This window comes from Syngnathus acus, chromosome 14 (assembly GCF_901709675.1).
Source record: "Syngnathus acus chromosome 14, fSynAcu1.2, whole genome shotgun sequence".
Lineage (NCBI taxonomy): Eukaryota > Metazoa > Chordata > Actinopteri > Syngnathiformes > Syngnathidae > Syngnathus > Syngnathus acus.
The window spans coordinates 7,993,417-8,011,038 of NC_051099.1; the positions used below are offsets into that span (position 1 = coordinate 7,993,417).

The 17,622-nt window shown below is 40.1% G+C and overlaps 1 protein-coding gene across 1 annotated transcript in view; it reads right to left on the reverse strand.

Annotated features, from left to right (window-relative positions):
• The window catches only part of nlgn2b (neuroligin 2b), a 40,665-nt gene extending 23,043 nt beyond the window's left edge, over positions 1–17,622 (reverse strand). Inside the window, exons 1-2 of the mRNA XM_037269504.1 lie at positions 16,856–17,622; positions 3,514–4,223 (exon numbers count right to left, since the gene is read on the reverse strand). Coding sequence (XP_037125399.1) covers positions 3,514–4,024 — 511 coding nt within the window. The 5' untranslated portion in view covers positions 4,025–4,223; positions 16,856–17,622. The remainder of the gene's footprint in view (positions 1–3,513; positions 4,224–16,855) is intronic.

Genomic DNA, 17,622 nt, shown 5'->3' on the forward strand with positions numbered 1-17,622 from the left:
CGAATATCATTACAGTGATGTGGATATTCAAGTCTCGCAGCATTCAGCCAATAACAGAAGGCTGTAAAGAGATAATTGGCCAGTACAAAAAAGCAATGACAAAAAGATATGCTCAAGGGAATTTTTTTTTTTTTTTTGCATTACATGAAATTGTTCTTTTGAGAAGAGGCCACTGGTGAGTGAACACAAACTAAACGCATGAAAGGATAATGAAAACAAACAATGTTTTTGGGTCATAAGCATTTCGCCCCATATGGCCCAGAAGGAGGGCCTGCTGGTAGGTCACATGATGTGGCAGCGCTGGCCAATACACAAGGAGCATTTAGCTGAGCTTTTCCCCAGCACTGTTTGACCTAATGTAGCTCCATCTCTCATTCAGTAGCGTTTCTATTCGGTTCAGTGAGCTAGTGGCCGCAGTGCAAGCTGTCTCCTGTCTCTCTCCATTTCCTCTCTGCAGTAAATGGGATGAAGCTGCGCTATGTCATGTCTGCGCTGGCCTGTCTGCTTGACAAGGTGTGTGACACAGCAAGCCCTGCATCCAGCTGCTCCCGGCACATGTGGGCCTACACACCGCTCCGGATCTCCATTTCTACTGTACCCCCCAGCCTCCTGCACCCTTCTCACTTCAACCATTCCACCCTTGAAATATGGTTTTAATAAAGAGCACAGCACTGTAAACGACTGCTCGAGCAGTAATAAAAATGAAGGATCTCAGGCCTTCTAGTTGAGGTGTGTCTTGAGGAAATAGGAAGGCAGCAAGACGGTGCAGCCTAGTTGTGCAAGACACTGCAGGAAGAACGTCACGAGTGGGGGTGGGGTGAGAGAGAGAGAGAGAGGGTGTACTTGTTTTGGACTGGATGCCTATCGAAAAAATTTCTCATTTATATATTTGAAAGTTGAAAAAGAAATTCATCAGAACATGGATGGATTGATAATTATCTGTGTGTGCTTCCATTGCAATCAAACAGAAAATATCTCCAAGACTTGATTCCCTCTTTGGGGCAATCTTCTCAAATATACACATTCTTCTTCATCTTCTTCTAATGAATTTCCGGCCAGCTGCTCTCCTGCTCTGATGTCCTACTTCAGTCATAACAGCCTGTCATAAAAGATTAGGACTGTGACCAATTATAATCAGGAACATCACAGCGGCTGGCTCCGCCCAGTTACTGCTAACAAGAGTAAAAATACAAGCAAGCGAATCACGGCATCCAGACATAGCAAATACGCGACATCGTCACACACGGATGCCGTCTTTGCTTGTGGTTATTGGCAGCTCAATACAGCCATAGGCCAGCCGGAGAAGGGCATTGGGTTCATTTGCATTCCGAACAGTGACCCATTCTGCCGCCATCTGCATAACGATGGAGGAGAGACGAGGGCTTGCTTCCAGATCAGGGCGGGAGGGTGGTGGGTGCAGAAAGAAAAATGACTTATTTTGTGCAATAAATAGCACAAAGAATGTGATCACTGAGGGTATGAAAACGAAATAGCTGATCGTTGTATGATTGGACGTGCTGTCGTTTTCTGGAATTGAAACTTATCAGAAACCAAGCCACGCACTTCGATTTGGAAGTCAATTTGATTCAAGCAGCATATGAATTTTAACACGCAAGTTATGAGTTGGATTAGGATTCCTAAAACTATCTCCCACACAGAACAGGCATGAAATCCACCGCTCACTGCTACATTAGTAAAAAGTGACCTAATAAAATTTATAGAAGCGTGAAACGAAAAAAAAAAGTTTATTACTCCCTCTTGGTGTGTGGAAGATGATATAAAGCGTTATATTTTGGGATGGACAAAATGGACTAGATTTCTTGGCTGACCTTTACAACGACATGACATCATCACATCCACACACATTTCCACTAACTCTCCTAGGGCGGTAAAAGAAGCATTTGAGTAAAATTAAGTCTATTATTTAACCACTGAGATCCTCTGAGTGACAACCTGGGAGCTGAATCCACATTTGATCACTCGAACCATTTTGAAATCAACCTGACGTGTTATTGATTGAAAATGGAGAAAATCCAACAAAAGTATGGAGAAAAAGAAAACCAAAAAAAGTCAATCAACATCTTCATCTGCACTGTCAAAATCACTATTAGTCATTTTACTGTAATCCAAGCTATGAACCAGACTAACGACTAACGAGTAGAATCAGAATGATCAATGTCGCACTTATTTGGATCTAACTGGATCCCATGGTGCGTGCAGGTGAGTGTACGTCTTGGCAAGTTCTGTCTAACTGAACTCAAGGCCAAATCACTTTCCATGAATTTAAATGAACAAACCTTAAAAAGGATGGCATATGGTTGGACTTAATTATTGACCAACTGTTCCGTGTCGTCATCAGTTACACCTTCAGTGAGAGGCGTGTGATGAGGTTCCCGAGCAGTTCCAGGCAGCATCATGTGTCAGAGTCGCCCATGCGTGAAAGGCTTTGCAACAAATCGACACTGCTAAAGACATGTCTGCCATAGGCAAAGTAAACAAATCGAGAGATCGTGACAGTTACATATGGAACGATGGAAACATGTTTGAATTATTTTCCTCTAAGCTCTTTTTGTCTTTTTCACACGAGATGAAACACATCCTCAGGGACCGCATCAGCTTTGTAAGTGGCGACCCCTGACTGTAAGTGACAGATTCTGACAAGCAGAAGGGCCGCGCGTAAGACTGTTTCCCTCGTTTGTACACCTATTCTCCCGGGAATAGCGCCGCGCATTTTGCGTCATCCGTTATTGTTATTAGCGAGAAAGAGCACCGTATGATGAATAAAGTACAACCTAACAACAGCTCTGTCAACATTTCGCCAAATATCTTCTCTTTTGATTGACTCATAAAAGAGGCATTAATGTGTTTACACTGCAATAACATGTGTTTTCACTGAAACAATAATAATCTCGAGCAAGGCATCATCACTGGTAGCCAAAGTAAAGCTGACATACTGTAAAACTGTGTAGGCTGAAATCCACTGCGATTCCAAAGTGAAGGGAATTGTTTTTTGTTGTTGCTTTTTTTAACATTTTTCATTAGTCCAGCATACTCATTAGCACTGCTTCTAAAGTTGGACTTTGATGGTGTTTTCTTTTACCTGCCAATTAATTAAAGAACAAACAATGAGCCTATTAAGAGAACCATATTTTGCATGATGCTATATTCTCTTTTTTTTTTTAATTTTACCCCGGGAGGCCAAAACAAGGTTGTTTTTGGTGTTAGATTCTGTTTGTATTCTTTACCCACCTAGCTCACACTAATCCTAGCAGCCTTAATTACCACTTCCTCCTGACCTTATTAAGAACTAATATGGAGGAAAGTACTGATGTGGTAACCCTTCAGTCAAGCACAGTTATTACACTGAATACAATTTAAATATATTTGTTATGAGAGCTACTCAGTGGAAAAGAAAATTCAAATTAAGAATTCCAGTCTATTCCTCCGAGACATAGCTTCGCGGAACTTAACAGCAATAAGGTATCAATATAAGACTTTGTTGTTGTCACTCACCATCCTCTGTTGGTACGTAGATGTTGAGGTAAAGGCAGTCCTCGCTCTGGTTCTGAACATAGGTAGCTGCAGCATCCAGATTGTCTGTGAACCACACAGGGAGCATGATCTCAGGTAACACCCCGTGAACATTTTGGGGACACACGGGCGCAAATTGGGTGGCGTTACGGATCTCCTGCCAGGACCCGGGAGCCTCGGGGGGCTGAAAGCGCCGTTCGCCAATGGGCGCGGTGGCGTAGGGTACTCCCAAGTATTGTTCCACGGGGCCCAGGATCTCGTTGTTGAGCTCCTTTCTGACGCCACGTATCTTTCCATAGCCCGTGGATATTATCGGGTTTTTGTCAACTCGCTGACACGAGGAGAGGGTCAGGTGTAGTACGATCCCCAGGAGCCAAACCAGACAGGGGTTGGCATTCCTTTGAGGGGTACGTTGACGTTTCCCACCAAAGCCTTGGTGGCCGGCAGCATAGAGAGGAAAAAGCATGTCCAAAATAAAAGCTCCTTTTGTCATCTTAATAAGACATCAGCTTGATGATCACAGATTCACAGTCATAGAGGAGAGCGAAGGCAAAAAGAGGACTTTTGTTAATAGTTTTCCTTGGGTGACATGGTGCTGTGGTGGTTTTGGTAACATTCTCAAGTTGAACCAGGAGGCTCATGTGTCTTCTTCTTTTGATGGTCCAAAGCTGCAGTCAGGGGGCCAACAACACCTACAAGACAATAAGGGTTACAAGGGTCAGAATACATATGTATGTGTTCAAACAATAATGGCATAGCCGTGTCCAAACATGCAGTTTGGGTTCAGTTCCCACTCAGTGATGAAGTGAATGTGAGTGTGATGTCATGAGTGTACAATTTGTCAATGTTGCTACACAAATTAAAAAAAAAATCGAATATGTTGCCAACACTGTGACCCCAAAACAGACTTATTATACTTCCATTTTCTTAACCTTAGATAATCTGAAGCCTACAGGTCCTACTGTACTGTGCTAAAAATACCCTCACAGGTTTGTTTCAGCGTGCTAATGAGACAAGATGAAAAGCGTACGGTCTACATTAGTAATGAAGATGAATACTAATTTTGTTTTACTCTCCAAAATGATGAGGGTAGGAAAATGATCAATTGAAGAATTGTTAAATAACCTGATCACTGGCATACAATTAAAATCTTAATGATGCCATTCTTCAGAGCTGTTTGACTAGTAGTAAGTCCAATACACTGAAAATAAATATCTATCCATCCATCTTGGATACTAATTATCCCTCCTGGGGTTGCGGTTGTGCTGGAGCCAATCTCAGCTGAGTCGGGAAGAGAGGCACGGTACAACCTGGACTGGTGGCCAGGAGATCACAAAGAAAATAAATGCCATAAATAAATCAATACAAGCATATAAATACAACCTTTAAAAAGCACTCTTTCATGGATGGGGGCCATGCCAGCGCCTTTCCCTCACAACTCAGTTCATTTGGTTCTTGCTCCGCACATTATTACAGACGAATGGGCAGTGCTTATCGCACTCTGGCTTTAGTGACAGAGCCGTTTAGGTGTGATAAAGGCTTGATGTGCTACCCACATTTGCTTGAATGCCACATCATACCTCCATCGTGTTCAAGCCCACAATATCCACTCTTTCCCCTGCCATGCCGCACACGCAGCATTACTGGAGGCTCGAATTTGTGACGTGACTGCAAATGTGTCTCATTAGAAAAACCAGAACCAAGCTGCCTGGAAAAAATATTTGGTCAACTAACAGCAACGTGAGTGACTCCATAATGTGTCACACACCCGAGGTTGTAAAACTGGTCAAAACAACTTGAAACCTATTTTGGTCCGTACGTAACGAATGAAACTTGACAGCAGTCTAAAAGTAAAGCATTGAATTTATGATTTTTAAAAATAAATAAATGAACCATAACCTGAATAAATTATTGACAGTATTACAATTAGCCAAAATAAATGAGAATCAAAATTCTGCAGTATCAGTTGGTTGCCTGGCAACCTTATAACAATGACAAGACTTCTTGAAATTCCAAGAATTATACTCCTCACATGACCACTTCAAAACAACAATTTACGCAATAAGACTATAATCATGCTGCATATTGGCTCTTTGGATGTTCGTGAACAGAATGCTGAACGTGCAATAAACTTTCATCAAATCAGTGTTTGAATTGCTTTTTTTGTTAATTGTCTAAATGTACTGTACTGTACACACAGCAATGTTTTGTCCCTTAGCATAGGCTACTGAACAAATACACTAGATTGTCAAGGTCAGAGTATCTAGAACAATTCTACTGGGACGTAAACACTCGCTGCTCGGTTGTGAACATAACCTTTGATAGCATGCAATGTGTGGCGTTACCCTATTGTATTCGACTACCAGAGATGGATGCACACATTTCAACGCGACCTTGATGTTCCATGTTGCCAAAGTCTATGGCCAACCCAAATTGGTGTGTCTATCTTACATTCCTAACATCTGCTCACGTCAACCATCTGAGGGCTGAACTGGCACTAAAGTTCCGTCTTTGCACATTAAATGGAATAAGCCGACACCCAAATCACCTGGCTGATGTAAGATTCTCGGGCGCCGCTTGATACAAATGGTGGTGCTGTCAGCTAAGCTGCATGAGAGGGTAATATCTCCCAGTGACTGGGACATTTTTATGGCTATGTTTAAATGGAACAGTCAAGGTAGTTTGAAAAAACTTTGGAGAATGGGAGGACTCATCTTCTCATCCTAGACATTGAAGCTACCACCCATTTGTGTTCAGGATATGTTGGGAGCTACAAAAATAGAAACGATGAGGAGATGGCTGCTTCCATAAGTAGCAGCCATCTCTGCTTCTAAAGTACATCATAACCTTACATTTTATTTTCTCAAAAGCCACATCTTAAAGTTTCTCTGTTGTCCAACTGTGTGAGGCATCAGTGAAGCAACACCTAATATTTTACGGTCCTACTTTACTTGAAGTAGTGCTTTTAAAATTGACAACATCTTAAAGTGGCCTCATGTTTGAAGAAGCTTTTAAGGCAGGTGCAAGACTAGCACGACAGCAGGAGAGCGCTGACTGAACACCTTACTTTTGTTAAATAGTATATCAAATGCAGTCTTGTGTTACAGCCTTTCTAAAATGAGGTACTTCTTATTGGTTTAAGCCAGCTCTCATCATTTGAAATCCCAAGTTTATCAGTTTCCCTCTCTCTCTCCCAAATCCATTTTTTTTAAATGCTAAAAATGCGATAACCTCCAAAATTGGACAACAGCCTATTAGATTCTTTAAAGCCCACATACACAAAGTTCTGGCAGCAATTTTGTTATAAATTATGCAGCATGTTATTTTAACGGAGAGTGAAGTCCTTGAAGACAAGGGGAGTGCTGTGGGGGCTAATAGGCAAAGATTTGGCAGACTTGATTAATTTAGCTTTTAAACATCTCTTAATTTGATCCTCACTGAACCCTGCTGAGAGGATACTGGAGTTATAGAGTCATATTTTCTTTCAAGCTTAGGTTATGAAAACAATGCGTGTGATTAAGGTCGCTGCATACAGAGAGACTTGAAAAGCATCTGAGTCATATTTGAAAATAAAAAAACGCAAAATTTAGGAGAAGAAATCGAACAGGGGAAAAACATGGCAGACGCTTTTCAAGGAAAAGCACAGACACGCAACTCTCTACTTGGCACATTTCCCACTGAAATATTCAGAATAGCTAGACAACAATACACTTTGCACTTTGTATGAATAAAGTCCATAAAGATGTTGTATTCAAATTCATTGTCCCATTATTTAACTGCACATAAATTCCATTACGTTCTCCAAAACACTCACAATGAGCTTTTTGTTTGTTTACTAAATGTAAATGATTACATTTTGCACTAAATGCAAGTCTTGGAAGAGCAGGTTGAAAAAGATCTAATTAAATAAAACCCTAACAACAGAAAAAAGATTTTAATTTACCCACAATTGCTTTTGGTAATACCTTTAATGCATGCAATGATATTCAGAGCAGAATCATCTGTGAAAGAAAGTTGTTGAAACGACATTGTTGCTTTTGTATTTCCAAACTATGTGGGCATTTTTTATTTTATTTTAAAACCTATATTTTGATTAATTTTCATGTAAAAACAATTGAAAAATTCCGGCGATGCCTGCTTTTCTTTGGCCAGTGACAGCATTTATTTGAACTACTGCTGGTTAAAATTAAATGCGATGGGATCTGAGTGGTTAATCCATTTTGCAGTGAAAGCTGGAGGTGAATTGGAAGTAAGAATGTGCTCATTAGATACAGGACTCACTCCAGGATCATTTATGCAAATAGTCAATTCTGAGAAGCCTCAAGTCAGGCACACTCACACAGTCAGACCCGTAATTATCCCTATCTTTTGGTGTGGGGCTAGCATTAATGTGATAATGAGAATGGTTTATAGTGATCACGATGAATGTGTGGGCATATGCGTGTGTGTGCGTGTGTGTGTGTATAGTGTCATGCCTCACTAATTAGTGAAGAGCCATATAAGAATGATTAGTTGTGTTGCTTGTCTGTCACAACACTCCTAGCTTGAGTGACCAGTCTGACAGCGTCATCGCAAACTCTGAGGCATTTTGAGAACTAGATAACAAAGCCCGGCCATGATGACGAACGACGATATTTGAGTTTCACTGTTGTTCCTTATTTGGAATAATGATAAAGATGGAGATGGTAATCTTTTTTCACACTTGGCACAAAAAATGTGGAAGAAAAAAAAAATGGAGAAACACAGTGAGGAGATAAAGGCAGTCTGTAACGGCATGTCTAGAGGGGTGCAATTTAAAAGGAGATTTACGGGATGACATTGAATTAACTAGCTTACGTTCCTCAGGCAGCCATGTTCAATGCTAAGCCCCCCGAGCAAAACTGCAATCAGCTTTTATTCTCCAGTGTAGACTAAAGAAAAGTCAAAAAGAGTCTTAGGATCTCAGGCTGATTTGAAATTGAGAAGTCGGTATGGAGCGATGTGCCTTGACACTGCTTTGGCCTACTTTACGCGTGACCATTCTAATGTGGCAACACTGAGCGAGAGCCCCTCAATCACATTTCAAAATTGTACCATACTTTATCTAATCTCTGGATTGAAGCACGGAGATGCACTGACATACCCTGCGAAATCATTTCGCATTGGACCAAGGTCTTGGAGGGCAAATAGGACAAAGAACACTCAGTGTCTACAACATTATGTGAATCTATTGAGACCCAGTAGAGAAGCTAAGTCAAATAAGTATGCCTTTACAAAGATACACAGTACAAAATATGTAGGACGCGGACCTCACCCAAGGTTGAACGTTTAACAAACGTAAAAACAATCATCGTTTGTCCGACCATGTAAAAAAACAAAAAGAGATATAGCCATAGTTAGAATTAATTATATTGCATGGGTGCACCTAGATTTAGTGCCTATTTTTCATGTCAGTGACGTCAATGTGATCTGTGTTATGACAGCCAAGTGAGGATCGGGCTGTGCAAAAGTGTGCTGCTGCTGCTCAGGATGGGCCAGAGACCAAAGCAAATTAGCTACACTCTCATTAGCATATGTGTCAGTGAAGTCAACTGTCCTTTGCTAAAAGGAAACCAGATAACATCACTAACATGCACCAATATAAACAATTCTATAAATATGATTTTACAATGCCAACAAAACACTTTGGTTTTATTGATTGACAAAATCTTTGGTCAGTCTGCTGCGCTAAACTTAGTAGACTTTTCTTTAAACGGACGGAAACTTACAGTTGTGATGTCAGAGGAAAAGAAAGACAACGTAAGTGTGAGGTGAAATGAGGAAAGCGGCGAGGGCAGCTTCAAAAGGATGAGGAGGAGCAGATGTCAGAAGGAAAGAGAGGAAGGAAAAACAGGCTAAATGGAGGCGAGTGCAGGAAGGAGGTTGGCACGCATGGTTAAGTGGTCAAGTTACAGCTTTGCTGCCCTCCATCATACTCAGAGCGGATACAGAAAAAGTCGACACAACCTTGTTCTAATCACAGGTTTTTGTGATGAAAATAAAATGAGAAGAAGAAAATTCATTTAAAAACCTTTCCCCCAAAACAAAGTATTTGCCTGAACTCCTATACTCCACGGTGAGAAGCAGCTGGAGTGTTGAACACCCATCTCGCTCGACCCCGATGAAATGCATTCCCTTATCTGAACGTAGCTCTTCTACCTGGCCCCTTCTCGCGATAAATCGACGCAAGGCGTTGAGAAACGAGTCGGTGTCTAGTAAAGACGCCACCACGATGTGAACACCACGAATGGCTAAGTAGTCAAACAATCCTTGGATGGACATTGAATTGACTGTTAAGAGAGACCAACAGAAATGTCAAGAAATTGAATAACAACTCCTCATGAGCCATATCTACTTTATATCAGAAGTACATTATTTTATCCATACTTGATTAAAACAAACAGATCCTCGTAGCAATTAAGTCGACACAAAGTCCTATTTTTTCCATCAAAAATCTATTTTAACAAGAAACAAACAACCTTGAATCCCTTTACAAACCGAACCTGTCAGTCACATTTTTTTCCCCCCAGATCTAAAAATGTAACCCCTTTGTATGTTTTCTTATGATATATTTTCAGCAGCTTCGTCACACATCAAGGTGCCCAAGTGACTCATGGAGAATTATTTATTTATATGTTAAGAGAAGCTGTACCTCAATAATATGGCTGCCAATTTGTCACGCATGATAATAATTCTGTTATAATAAAAGGGAAGCTCATAATAATAAAAAAACAAAAAACATTACATGGGTATGTGTCAATGTTACTGTGGTGCAATGTTTAAAATTATGTTTGGTTTCTCAATTCTATTTGTGAACATTGAAAATTAGCGGTGGTATTGTTTTGCACTGTATAAGACAATAGAAAAAGCCAGTGCGAAGTTCCAGCTTGGTGTCTTGTTTATCATGCTTGCAGATGGAGCATGTTTTTTAGTACGTCAGTGAGACAGATGATCCTATCTTTTTTTTAGATTAATGTCTGTAGAGCTTACACTGTTCTCACCATTTATACAAGAGCGTCACCTCCAATTTTAATGGACTCATTGTATCTGTTATTATAAGACAAGAGTTGTTGGCAATTAAGAAACCAATGTTTGGTGTGGTGTAGTCACATTTAATTTAAGACACTAGCTAAATCCAAGCGATAGCAGCACCTCATGCACTAGTTTGTTCCATTTTTCAAAGTTTAATAATTAATAGTCCATTTATAAAAGATATTATGCATGACAGAATTAAAATGCATCACCAGTGGGTTGAACAAATTATGAGGGGGAGTGAAAACCGTCATGTGATTTGGGGCCGACATCTTAAATCTGTGTCATTTCTTCTTTGTATTTTCAGTTAGTTGTCAATAATAAAGATAAAGTGAACAGCTATTTTGCTATTTCTTTTTTAATTTAAAACGCCAAAACAAAATGTTTTTAAAAATATTTGGTTTTTTTTGCATCATCCTTTGCTATCATAAAAAAATATAGGCTATAAAACTGAGATGATTGTCAATATTCAATTACTCGTCCTACGTAATGTGTGCATACGTAAGCTTGTTAGCCTCCACAAATCAGTCCCGACCACAACCACGATCCATCAAATGATCAATTAGCCATATCAAGGACAAATGCATTTGACGCATCAATGTTAGTGGCTTAATGCATCCAGTCTGACATGGAAGGAAGCTTTTGCTGCAATCGGAACAAGTTTTGAATGTTTTTCTTCTGTTTATTCCATCATTCTGTAGGCTTATGTTTAGTCAACATATTATGTCATTCTGAAAACAAAATCACTTCCGCACATCAATAGTTTCATTCTTGGACGGTATCTGGGGTGTAATTCAGCACAACTTTATCTCATAGAGCCCAGCCTTTCTTTTAAATATGCACTCCACAGTTAAATCAATGTCACCGTGAATGCAAATCAAACACTGAGCTCAGACAAATGAAACGTCATTTTTAATTGGGAAGAAAGCAGCGCACACAATGTGCACTTTTGTCTCGTGTTTACTAAGCCTGCAAACGCAAATGAGCACATCTGCGGATACAACGTGCATTGAGCACTTATTTACTGTTTTTTCAATGCAATTATTTTTTCTTGTCGTTGTAACTGTGGTGTGACAATGAGAGCAGCATAACAAGTGATCTAACCCAGTCCGCAATGCTTTCTGAACCTCGATAAAATGTTTTCATCCCTGACAGTAATAAGAAATTCAATTACTGTGATCTAGCCCGGTTATTTATTTAACAATGCTCAACAACATCAAGCTATATTGATTTTTGCATTGTGATAATAAAATAAATAAAACAAATCACAATTAAAATGTTATCTTTGACTAAGGGGCAATTTGATCTGTACAGTGTGGTAAATGCACGTTGTTTCATAATTACTGTCCTAAAGCTATCCTTTGGTTTGTTCCAAGCTGTTATTAAGTTATGTATGAAAGATTTAAGTTAAACATGAGTGTTTTTTTTTTTTTAAGTCTTCACATTATTTAGCAAGTCACATTTTTATGCATAAGGAAGAAGAACAGGGCTTTTTCTGCTAATGAAAAAGCAGAGAATCGTCCAAAGCCTTGCAAAAAGCAATACAGTGGACATTTCAAAGCAATCATTGCACTATTAAATAATTTGTGGGAGAGAGCAAACTGTTTTGTTCCAATAAAGGCAGATTAAGGAAAGTTTCTGCGTGTCCAAAAGCACGTTTCTCCGAGAGGAGATTTAATTCCTGCATCTTTGCTGTAGAGGCACCAAATGCTGGGCCAAATGCGTGTTAATCTGTTAGTTCACTGATGTCATATGTATGTACAATATTCTGACCAGAAGTGACATGCTACAGGTACATTATATTTTTATTTTTATTGGATTTTCATTTTAGCTTTCTCTCTGACCCGTTTTACTGAATGCAGAACTCGGTTGCGCATATCCCTTATTATCCAACATAAATGCAGAGTTGCTAATAACTCTGAGAAACCATAAGCCGCAGTGGCTGGTGAGCGAAAAAGTTCATGTCAAGCCCTTTGCGGGCCTCTGAAAAATGGATGGTGAGCTGCAAATAGCCACTGGGTCTTAGTTTGGACAATCTTGATCTATGAGGCGAGAAGGGTACCTCTAATCAGCAACACTTGGAGCCAAACACTTTTGGTGGAAACGTGGTGACAACAACTTGCTGAACATTGTAGGCGCAAATATAATTACTGATAATACTAAATACATTGTATTCACAAGAAGATTGGAAGCAGACGGCTTGACTTTATTACCAAGATCTGAACCTGCTTGACTGTGTCATGAAGCAATTTTGACCGACATTCCATTTGAGAAGATGCATTTTACTTGACATCACTGTCAGCAGACACACACGCATACACAAACAAGCAGCTGCTGAAATTTAAATGTTGCCTTAAGAGGCCTGTCGTGTTGAACTGAGCGCATACCTTGAAAGATGGGACGAGCTTGCTGCATTGCTGATGAGTTTGTACAATCGGAGCACTAAGACTTGTGTGATGTGTTCTGTTGAGATGATTTGTATACCAAAATGTGGCAACCACCCCAAGGGGAACCGAATAACATGGCATATGATACTTTAATACGGCTTTTAGTACCACGGTTTGCACTGCTTCAAATGCATATAGTAAATTAATAATGGTGTCAAAAGAAGGGAAGCAGTTTGGGACATATTATCAAAAAATATTTCTTAACTTAGAAAAACATTTGAACTGTATTCAGGAATGCCAAACATTCAATATTCAGGAATGACTTGAACATTCAATATTCAATGCTTACTGTTTTAGATGCATCTGTTAGTGATTAGACAGTTAAAGCTTTTTGAAACCTGATTTTTTTTATCTGGATTATATAATGGCTTCCCTCCTTTGATAGAAATCAGTTATGATTTTTTTTGGTCATTTTTTGCAAAACCATGCTGGCTTACAAATTCATCAACAAGCAGCAATTACTGCAATAGGTCTTAGTCACAAGTCTGTTGGTCCCTGTATTTTTCTCCTTTGTTTGTAAGCTATTTTAATATCAGCGTTTTCAACAACGACACTAATTGCCTTTGTTGAGTTGCCTTTGCTATTGTGCACCTGATTGCATCTCGTGTTTTATACTGTAGCCGACGTAGCAATCATTCAAGCCCCCTGAATTATACTGAGCAAATCCCATGCTGCCTCTCTAATATAATCATCTATAACACATTTCACCCCTAATTAAAAGAAATTGATTTCGCTAAGCAGATCAGAGGTAATATTGTAAAAGTGCTCGGTTGTTGGTGGGAGGGATATTTCTTTATTTTTAACAAGATATGGGACCGTGTGTTTCACTTCAATTATTGTGCGGTTAAACCACTTTCAGGTCGCTAGGCGTAAATGTGATCTAGCCTTACATTTCTCAGATACTCATCTACCACATTTGCACAAGTGAGAAGACGGCATTGATTTGCACCATTTACTTCAGTCAGCATAAGAACACAAAATTAAGGTAGGGTAGAAAGCAAATGATTATATTACATACTAGAATAAATACTGTCATATGTTGTATGGAATAAGATTGATATATATTTGAATTCATATTGATTCTCACTCCTTGAATAACAATTGGAACAGTCACAATCTTAAGATAATACAAGTCATGTATGTGTATTGGGCACGGGCATGAAAATCTATTGATTAATTTATCACATATAAATGAGAATGTGGATTTGATTGTGGCTAATCATGTCTTGAAGCAATTGAGGGAAAATTGAGTCTCAACTAATTTGCAGTCTATTTGTTAAAACAATTGCCGAAAATGAGATTAAAAAGGGGGGTGGAGGGGGCGTGGGTTGTACGTTCCTTTCCTATTTTAATGTTTCTGTTCTAATAAAAATTAACAATTATTTTATTCATTTTATTTTATCTTTTTTTTTAATCATATTACATTTTTAGCTGTGTCCAGACCTCACAGAAGAAATCCATTGCACTCTGTGACCAATGTAATGCGGATTTCACACAAACACACGACCAGAAGAAATTATTTTCACAGTGATCCACCAGATCCAGCTGATGTCGCTGTGATTTTGGCGCGCTATTCTTACCAGGCACCACTTATTTTGACTCATCTCATGGACGCTTGTTATGTGATATTGTTCAAAACAGGTTACCCAACGTGGTTACCATGGTGTTTCTCTAGCTTCACTTCACTCACAGATAATGGGTCAGGTCAAGCTGTCCTCCCTGGTTGTGACTTGACTCAGAGCTGGGTCATTCTATCGTCCTCTTTTTTTCTTTTGTCCAAACATCTTCACACGGAAATATAAATTCACAAATCCTCATGACAGCGTACACAAATTGTTTGCTTTTAAAAAGCGTATAGACCGGCACAGACTGTTCCCATGGGGAGATGAAGAAGCAGAAGAAGTGGAATTTACAGAAACATATAAGGAACTGATTTCGCATTTGTTGATAACATAAACACAATGATGATCTAGTATGGTCAAGAATGTTGTTGACAGCCCAATTGATAAATTAATAGATAAACACAATGATGATCTAGTATGGCCAAAAATGTTGTTGACAGCCCAACGAGTGGTCATACGAGGACACTTGTAGACTTTTTGGATATACGACATGTGCGTGTCATGGCATTGAGTGACTGGCACACAACTCATAGTGATGTGACATTTACTTCAGAGATGATGGGAGGAGGGGTTGGATACAGAAGCGCATATATAAACACCATCACTATCATACTTAAAACATGCCATCTCTCAGTTGCTGTATTAGAACACTACATGAGACAGTAACCAAAAGAAATCGTAGAGAGTTGAGCAGGAGCCTGACTCTTTTTGCCCCGATTGCCGTTACGGTTTTGAGGTCATATTGTTGGTGCCGACTGAGATTTCCGACTTCCAAATGCAGAAAGAACATCGTTTCCATCATTTAGGAACACTTATCAGTTTATGACATATCCTTTTTTAGAATCTATACTAAAGGCTTACCTTCTCATTTCTCTTCTCATACTTCAACCATTTAAACAAACAGGTAAATGAATGGACTAGTGCTTAATGCAGATGGTTTATGGACCTTCACCACATAACAGCCAGCAGGGCAAGCAGCTAAGACAGTATATTTTTTTATACCGGGACATTTTTGTCTCATAACAAGGCTCATTGGTCCTAAAATTGAAAATTTCCATTAAACCACATAGTAATGCAGCATCAGAGAGCAGATAAAGGGCCCATTTCATCTACGACCAAATCTATGATCTGTGCCTTGTTTTTAAAATTCATGGCCTTCTACAATCAATAGAAGTGCAGGACAAAGTAGTCAGGACATGGCGGCATGCTGATGAAAATTTCACGTAGGTGTCGTGTTGTGTAAGCGCTTTATTTTGTATGTTTAAATACACTGTACAACACCGTGGGAATGGAATTAACACTGACATCTGACAAGGTTGCTCTCTTGTCAGTGGAAATAATCTCAGTTAGTCAATCAATAATACAGGGAAGTCTAAATTTGTTATGTGGGAGTGCATATCACAAGTCTTTTTCACACACCTCCCACGTATGTTTCAAGAATGCAACCTAGTTCAAGTAATGAGTGCATATTTGACTGAGGAGAAAAAAAACAGCAACTTTATCCTTTGAAATTTGAAATACGGTATAGCATGTTCATTAAGGAGCTGCCAGAACAGAGGTCTTGTTGTCTAGCATTAAGCAAGCCCTGGCCAACCACCGCTGAATATTAATGGAGCCCTCCCTGGATCATCGGCGACTGTGCATTTAATTCCCTGTCTGGATCTTGTAGGACACTGGCTTTATGTGTTTCCACTGTGTCACTCTCAGAGTTTTATGATGTTTTCCACCAGGGAAGACATCATCATCAAGTGAGGTCTGACAGATTCTGATTGATGATTGATTCATGTATTCTTATTAAACAACCGAGCTGCCTGCGGGATAAGAGCATAATGATAATATACCTGGACAATGGAGTGCTAAATACTTTTGAATTAGAAGAGGCATCGCCATTTAGCAGCAGTGACAGCGACTTGGTGCTGAATGCATGAAGTAGCGGGCTGCTGTTAAAATGTGACACTTTATCAACAGGCAAGGCCGATCTGAGCTTCCCACGGGAAAAGACACGACCCGATCTGTGCTGTGGAAACTAAGTGATTTGCGCTTAAATACCAATTGCCCCCGATAGTGACAGTGCGTCAAGGTGGACTCTACGTGCGCAATGTGCTAAGTCACCAGCGGAGCGGTGCGGATTGCGCACGAATGAACATCCAAGATAGTCCGCAAACGTCTCACCGGGGGGTTGATGGTGCTCAACATATGTCTTACCTTCAGAAAAAAGCGGCGCATTTCCGAGGATGACGGCGGTCGTAAACGAGTTTAAGTCCCTTTAGTATCCTCTGGTGTTTGTAACTAGGCCATTTCTTGTGCGGACGTGATTATTTCTCAGGAGACTCAGAGGCATCCGCACATCAGCACACCTTCCCGGGTTCCGTCCAGCGTTTCCACCCCCCAAAAAGCACAGCAGCCCCTTCTTCCTCCTCCTCCTCCTGCGCCTCCTCTCATTCCGCGCAGACTACACACTTTAAAGCTCACAATTATTATTTTTTTACTTAAATGTTGCAATTCAGAAGAAAGAATGATTCGCGCTGGGAATAACGAATGGACGCGCAATGCAATGGCGTCAAATTTGCGCGTTATTTGCAGTCAACGCTGTGTGTCCTCTCCAGTCCGATCATTATCCTGAAAAGCTTCTCCATACATCGGACCGACAGGCCTCCTTCAAAAAAACTGGCTTCATATGTGAAATTGACACCCCACAAAAAAGCTCCGCGCTCCTCTTTTTTTGCGCGCTTGCGTAGGGCTGGGGGGGCTCTCGCTCTCTCTTTCGGTCCCGTTCTCTCCCTCAACCCTCTCTCGCCCTCTCTCTCTCCTTCTCTCTCCCTCTCGCTCCCTCTCCCTCTCTGTAGCCGATTCTCTACAATCCTGGCTTTATAATGGTAACATTAATTGCACATATAAGGATGCGGTGATTAGACACAGCGAAGATGCTCTTTTTCTATCACCGCTGCTCCCATGCATCTCTCGCGCTCTCT